The 7,547-nt window shown below is 35.4% G+C and overlaps 1 protein-coding gene across 1 annotated transcript; it reads left to right on the top strand.

Moving 5' to 3' along the window:
* The first annotated feature begins 418 nt into the window (after window positions 1–418).
* LOC115982810 (O-fucosyltransferase 15-like) lies at window positions 419–7,168 on the top strand. Its single transcript, XM_031105530.1, has 10 exons — window positions 419–908; window positions 1,598–1,687; window positions 1,809–1,908; window positions 2,088–2,149; window positions 2,324–2,412; window positions 3,236–3,356; window positions 3,439–3,582; window positions 3,723–4,057; window positions 4,755–4,995; window positions 6,655–7,168. The coding sequence occupies exons 1-10, from the start codon at window positions 510–512 to the stop codon at window positions 6,961–6,963; spliced, it is 1,890 nt and encodes a 629-aa protein (XP_030961390.1). The 5' UTR covers window positions 419–509; the 3' UTR covers window positions 6,964–7,168.
* The last annotated feature ends 379 nt before the right edge of the window (window positions 7,169–7,547 follow it).

The following is a 7,547-nucleotide window of genomic DNA, read 5'->3' as shown; positions in this document are numbered from 1 at the left end:
AATCAGTTATGATACCAAACTTACTCTTTCATAAAACTAAGTTGTTTGAATTGAGGTGATATTTAGCGTACACCTCATTACAACACTAAGATGAAATTGCTTACATTCAAATAATTGTATTGCTAGGAGTAAGAGTTCAAATTTTGATACTTTAAAGTGGTAAAATCAAAACTTCCCAAAACTTTAAGGTTTTAAATTACAAATTCGTCTAATAAATTACTTTTTTTTTAAAAGTAAACAATTGTTATAAAACTACCTATAAAATAAATAATAAATAAAATGGAAAGAAGGTAAACGACATAGAATTCAATTCAAGAATACAAAACGACAGCGAATATCTAGTGATATATATTTAGGAAAAACAAACGAAAAAACCGCGAGCTGAGTGAACAGTCTTCAAATATTTAACGCTCCCATTCTTTGGTACTTTTTCCCAACATTCAATTCAATTCAATTCATTCCGCAACACCAAAACACATTCATTGCATTCGGGTCGGATCTCCCGACCCATGGCGACAACCCGTACCCTCTCAGACCCCACCCTAGATCTCCAATCCAACAGTAAGCTAAACCAGCACCAAAGCGCTTCTCTCGACTACGAGACCGGCAGTTCGGACCGGTCCCGGTCCAGCTCGTTCCACGCCCGGCCAAACTCGCCCGCCACTCCGAGTCGATCCCGTGCGGCGGCGGCGGAGGAGGCGTCGTTTTGGGATCTGAAGGTGAAGGTGAAGAAGCGAAGGGCTGCGAAAGCGTGGTACAGTCGAAAGCGAGTGAAAGGAGCTGTGGCTCTGATTGGATTGGTGGCTTTGTTTTTCTTCGTCAATTGGATTATGCTTTTGCGATTGCAGGATCGACGGCCTGATCCTGATTCTAAAACTCGGGTTTCGGAGAATTCGGTTTTGGTTCAGGTATGCTAAGAAATATCAATTTGAATTTTTGAAAAAGAGCTCTATATTTATTGAAAAAGATTAGAATTTCCATTATTGTATCAAATAGAAATGCTATTTGGAATTTGAGATTTATGACATTTCAGGTTGGGATTGATGTAAAAAAGAATTGAATTTTTGATATGCGAAATGTGAGAACGAGTGAGAAAATTGTAATGAATAAGTGAAATTGGGAAGAAATATGAAATTGAATACAATTTGTCAACTTTAGGCCGAGTTCATAGCCGTAGGTAAATGTATCGTGAACTCTTCGAATAAAAATCTCCTGTTCCTCTCTGAGTGTTCCACTTTACGCGCTACCAAATACTGCATTATGTCATGTGTCTTATTGGCTGAATTAGCTGAATTTTCTCATGTTGTCAGCATTTAAGCAAACGTCGAATGGCACTGTTTTTGTATCTATTTAGATTGTTGATAATGTGACGAAATCCAATCTATGTAATGGTGTTACCTTAAGAACAATAGAGAACTGTAATCCCTCTGTATAGCATGCATTGACAATATCTTTTAACTCCATTTATAAAGAAAACATAATTGATGTTAGTTAGGAGCAGTGATGTATGTTGAAAAGTTTAAGAAAGGTTAGGAAAATTGATGTCTTGAGGTTATTGAGATTTTCATTTTGGTTTTTTTACTTGAAATGTTTGCAGGAAAATTTGAGAAAGTATGCTAAAGGTAAAAGACCACAGACAGGTATTTACGGAAGGTTGTTGGCTTTGGCTGCCCATGCCTTGGCTGAGGTATTTGGATATCATTTTTTATCTTGACTCTTTATAATTCTATAGAGGAAGAACACTGTTTTTTTTTCCCCCTTTTAAGTGTTTTTGCATGATTTCATTGGATTTGTGCTATGACACACAGGGAGCGAATAAACGTGAGCCAAAAGATTTGTGGCAGGAGCCATTTGTTCCTGCTTCTGCTTGGAGACCTTGTGCTGATCAACGTAACTGGGAACCTAGTGGTGACTCTCTATCTCTCTATCCCCCTGCATGCATGTGTGTGTGTCTTAAAGTTTTTGTATGGGTGACTGCTGTGAATGCATTTGTATGTGTGTGCATGGGTATCCTAAATATTTTTAAAGACATGGATCTAATGTTTTAAGCTGGTTCTCACAAAGCATTTTCTTTGATATTGTAATAGAGGGAAATAATGGGTACATTTTGGTAACTGCAAACGGTGGGATTAACCAGCAGCGAGTTGCTGTAAGTAATACCTGTGGATCAAATTTTGCTGTTATGATTACTCTTTATGTATCTCAATCTCATTAATGATGAATCTACATTATTCTTTAGAAAAGAAAAGGCTTTGCTTCTAAAGGAGCAATTTTTTGTTATGAGTACCTTTTGTATTTCTAATGTCATTCTGATTTGCAACAGGTTTGTAATGCTGTCATGGTCGCACGTTTACTTAATTCAACTCTTGTTATTCCCAGATTTTTGTACAGTAGCGTATGGAGAGATGCAAGGTGACATGCTTCTTTTTTTATTGTTCTTGTTCTTTTTTTCTTCCTCTTCTTTTCTCCAATCACATTATTTGTTTCATCGATTGTTTCTTTTTGCCATGGTGATTGTGCTCTTGCATTAGGAAAAGGCTATATTCAGTGGCTGGATTCAAAATCATCTGAGCTTTTAGAATGTTAAAGCATCCAACTCAAAAGCTTAAGCTAGTAGGTGGAGAGGCCCAATAATACATATACCTGTAACCAAGTATTCACCCAATTAATATTGTATTTCTTAACCCCATTTTCTCACTTCCAGATGTAATAGAAACTGAAACAAAGACAAACAGATCTGATGACCTATCTGAAACCAAAACAAGGATAAATGAGTCTGGCATGTGGTGACAAGAACAAACAAATTTGACTTTGATTTAATGTTAAATGACTACTTAGCCCAAAAGACTAAGCGGATAAGACATAATGAATTTGATTATTTAGAATATATTTTTACATAGAAGTCCTTTTTAATATTGTTCTATTGTTTTTTAGGCGTATGCATTGAATCTTCCTACAATAGAGGTGATATTAATATGAATGGTGGGGAAAAGGAGGTGTTATAGTTTGCCCTTGGTGTTTGTATGTATGTCTTTTGCTCTAATGGTTATTGTTGATCATGTATTCTAAATGGAATTGCTTCATGTAATGTGTGTGTGTGTGTGTGTTTTTTTTTTCAATGTTGTTTTAGTGACTTATATTGGTTTGAGATTGTGTGTGTGTGTGTGTTTTTTTTAAATATTTATTTTTAACTTTAGATGGAAATGTGACAATATCAAATTGTATAATTTCATAGTCAATTCAGCGATATCTATCAGGAGGAGCATTTTATTAACTACTTGACTCCTGATATTCGGATAGTGAAGGAACTTCCTAAGGATTTGCGGTCATTAGATTTGGAGGCTATTGGTAGTGTTGTAAGTTCCTCAAATTAATGAGTATTAAGTATTAATTCCAAATGATGGGTTATTCATGGTGATTCTTGAAATGCTGTCCCAGGTGACGGATGAAGATATCATGAAAGAGGCAAAGCCAAGGTTTTACTTGAAGATGATTCTCCCTATTCTATTTAAAAATAGAGTTGTCCATTTTCTTGGATTTGGGAATCGCTTGGCATTTGACCCTATACCGTTTCAGTTGCAGGTAAATCACTAGCCTTTGACATTCTAGTCTATTACAAGTTTTCGATAGATTTATTGGACTGTCATTGTTACTTGGGCTTCCTTAGTTTGTTATGACCTTTTCACCTACTTTGCTCTTCCTAATTGGGGAACTTCATATAGAGACTTCGATGCAGATGTAATTTTCACGCTCTGCAATTTGTTCCTAAAATACAAGAAACTGGTGCTTTGCTTCTTCAAAGGTTACGCCAGCATGCAGGTGACACTGGGCCACTGGATCATTATCTTATTGGTCCATCTGCAGTATCAAATAAGAAGGAAAGCAGAAGTCATGCTAAGAAACCTTCCAGATATCTAGCTGTACACCTGAGATTTGAAATTGATATGGTGGCTCATTCTTTATGTGAATTTGGTGGTGGTGAAGAAGAGAGACAAGAGTTGGAAGCATATCGTGAAATCCATTTCCCTGCATTGACACAGATCAAGAAGACCACAAAGTATGTGCCATGTCATTTTTGTTTTATATTTGTTTCATATATGTGTGTGTGTGTGAATATATGGCTGCTTTATTTTGGTTTTAGTTTGTCATTCTATTTGGCTTGTTTTCAACATTTGTGAAGTTTCATAGACATTTTAAAGACTCAATTTTTCTAATTAAAGAAACTGTTTTGTCAGTGGCTTGACTTAGTCAAGACACATTGACCAGCCTAGTCCTAGTTAGACTGGGAATTGAATTAGTTGGCCCTAGACTACTGTGGAAAACCCAATATTGAGCTGACAAAAGCTTAGACATATTCATGTGGTTATGCGGCAATTGTTTCTTGGGAGCGTGCTGAAATATTAGAGCTATAGAATAGGGATTTCTCTATTCTTTTTGAGAGAGAGAGAGCTCTCTAGGTGTATCTGGGGTTTGGGTTTTGTGAGATTGCTTTGTGCTACTGTTATAATCTCCCTATTTTATACTGGTACTTTCTCCCTGTCACCACCTATGGATGTAGGCACACTGCTGAACCATGTAAAATCTGTGTGTTCATTTCTTTTCTCTCTTCTTTAATCTTGCGTAATCAGATTATTTCACAACGGAAACACCCACATTTTCTGCCTTCTGTCTTAGGAAGAAAAAGAGAAAAAATAGAGCACTATCTGTCATCAACATTTGTTTATTATCTAATCAAAATGTTTAAATCTGTGCAGGTTACCTTCTCCTGCAGAACTCAGGTCAGAAGGCCTATGTCCTTTAACTCCAGAGGAAGCAATACTTTTACTTGCTGCTCTTGGTTTCAAACGTAAGACCCATATATTTGTGGCAGGTTCACAAATATATGGAGGTCAGTCAAGATTGGCTGCTTTGACCAACTTGTATCCTAAATTGGTTACTAAAGAGAAGCTGCTTTCATCAACTGAACTTGAACCGTTCATGAATTTTTCATCTCAGGTAATAGCATTGCTTTTATTGTTATTGTTTTGTCCAGCTTAAGTGTGATTTCAGTTACTTGCATACTCCCTCAGTCCCATAATGAATGTCCTCATTTCCCCTTTTTTATGTCCCAAAATGAATGCCATTGTTCAATTGTCAAAACATTAACTATATTATTTCCTATGTTACCCTTGACTATAAAATTGAAAGAAATCAAATGAGTGACTGTCCACTCTTCAATTGTCAAAGCATATAATAAGGGTAATTATGAAACCACTATCAAAGCGATAGTTGTCCTTTGATTTAATGTCTTTTCTTAATCTGTTTTTTTTCAAATACAATTTTCATCATGGACGGAAAGGAGAAGGAAACTTTGATGTCATCTTTTTTTCCTTGCACAAGAGCTAGCTAATGGTTGTTTTTTTTAAAAGGTTTTTAGTGCTAATTTTGGGTTTTGGCACTGATGATCCAAACTCATATTGTTGAATCAGTTAGCATATAATACAGGTTTTTTATTTTATTTTTTGGGGGGGGGCAGGGGGGTGTGGGGATGAGATGATCAAGTTTTATTTCTTAGACACTTGTATTGAATTAATTCTGTGCTGTATAACCAATAAAGTCTTGTTAGATGAAGGCTCAAAACTTGTGAATAACAGTTCAGTGGATGTGCATTCTGATGCATGACAGTTAAAAAGATTCCACCATTAATTTTTGATCAATTCTCAAGAAAACAATATTATAGACAAAATTTGTCCCAGTGCCTCATGAATTTTCTGAAGTGGTTACACCTGAAAAAGAATTCAGACCTCAGCTAAGTTAGAGGATAATTTTTTATATCAAGCATGTCATAATTGATGAATGAGACATGAATTCAGGAAGAAAATGAATCTGCTATAAATTTTTTTTTTTTTTTCCTGAATTGTTATAACTGGTAGTTCACTCTAAAATGGCTAAATTCCTTTTAAATTGGTGCTATAAATGTCATATCGCACCTTGTAAAAACTTCTGATCAAATTGTCTATTTGAGAAGACCTAATTGGTAAATTCACTCTAAAATGTCTAAATACCTTTCAAATCATGATGGTCATCTTTGTGATGAGAGGACATAGTATTGGACATAAGACAAACTTTAGAACTAAAAAATCCTGAAGACCCTTTGGAAACTGCTCACCATGTGATGGACCTGGAATTACCAGCCAACCAGAATTTCATTGTTGGTTTGCTTCTGTCTGACTGCAAAAAGAATCCTATATCTATTTGACTTTATATGGAAAGCAACTCTAGATACTTTAGCTTTCATTGGAAAAAGCATCAAGTAGGTTTCTCTTTTGGTAGCAGATTGAACTAAGCCTGTGCTTATAGTCTTGTAATAGCCTGAAATAGCAGAAAAATATGTACATGGTCAAGGATGATTGTTGGCTAGTTTTTTAAAGAATATTTATAGTTGTTAGCTAAGCTCTTTTGGAATTTTCAACCAATTCCAGTTCTCAACCTAGTAACTTGGCACTCACATTGATAGTGGTGCTTCTTTCTTCTCTTTTAGTTATCTTGCACCAACAAATGATTTCATGAATGGACAAGTTCTTGTCCATGTTATGTACTATACATAACAAGTTTAATTTGTTTTCCCTGTTCCTGTCAATTGGTTGAAGAATAATGAGCTTATTTCTTCTGTAGTTAGCTGCCCTGGACTTCATAGGCTCCACTGCTGCAGATGCATTTGCTATGACCGATTCAGGGAGTCAGTTTTCATCTTTAGTGTCTGGGTTTCGAATATACTATGGTGGAGGGAAAATGCCAACAATACGGCCAAACAAACGCAGGCTTGCAAGCATCTTTTTGAAGAACAACACTATTGAATGGCGTGTGTTTGAGCAGAGAGTGAGGAAGGCAATTAGACAAACTAAACATGTCCAGACAAGACCAAAGGCGAGGAGTATTTACCGGTATCCACGATGTAAAGAGTGCATGTGCAGGACAGACTAATGCATTTCGTTTTTTAATTTTTTATTTTTTAAGTAGACTAGGGTATTTTCTGTGGTTCTAATGTTAAATACTAATTGTAATTTATAACATTCATTGTCATTCTTTTGTTATGATTCAGGCTTTGTGCCGGTTATAGTTTAAACCATTGAATGTTCATTAGCTTTTGGAAGCTGTGACAGAGAAAGAGGACATCTGATTAATATTATACCTTTGGAAAAAAAAATTATAAGCAGCCATTTTTTTTTATTCATTGGCTCATGTAATCAAAGTCCTTTTCCAAAATGGATGTTGATAAATAAATTTAGTTTATATCAAATTTTAAGTGTAAAGTGTCAAATTTATTGAGAAAGTTATCTGACATAAGGGATGTGGTGAGACTCAAACTCAATGCAGACGAGGGTGAGTTTGCATCTATATGTGTAGTGTTAATCAGGTCTTTTTTTTCTTTTTTTTTTGGATGGAGTGTTAATCAGGTCTTTGAAATATGTAAATCTAAAACTATTAATCTGCAAATTTTATTTTCTATTATTTATTATTTTTCCTCTATTCTGCCTCAGAAAAAGTGACAGCAGTGATTGAGTTGT

Source organism: Quercus lobata, chromosome 3 (assembly GCF_001633185.2).
Source record: "Quercus lobata isolate SW786 chromosome 3, ValleyOak3.0 Primary Assembly, whole genome shotgun sequence".
Lineage (NCBI taxonomy): Eukaryota > Viridiplantae > Streptophyta > Magnoliopsida > Fagales > Fagaceae > Quercus > Quercus lobata.
This window is presented reverse-complemented; position numbering and strand designations above follow the sequence as displayed.

What these genes read in the sequence shown, in the direction of transcription:
- LOC115982810 (XM_031105530.1), top strand. Translation starts at nt 510, where the DNA reads ATGGCGACAACCCGTACCCTCTCAGACCCCACCCTAGATCTCCAATCC. An exon ending in CTGCCCATGCCTTGGCTGAG is followed by an intron (nt 1,688 to 1,808) that starts GTATTTGGATAT and finishes TATGACACACAG; the next exon opens with GGAGCGAATAAACGTGAGCC. An exon ending in ACGTAACTGGGAACCTAGTG is followed by an intron (nt 1,909 to 2,087) that starts GTGACTCTCTAT and finishes ATATTGTAATAG; the next exon opens with AGGGAAATAATGGGTACATT.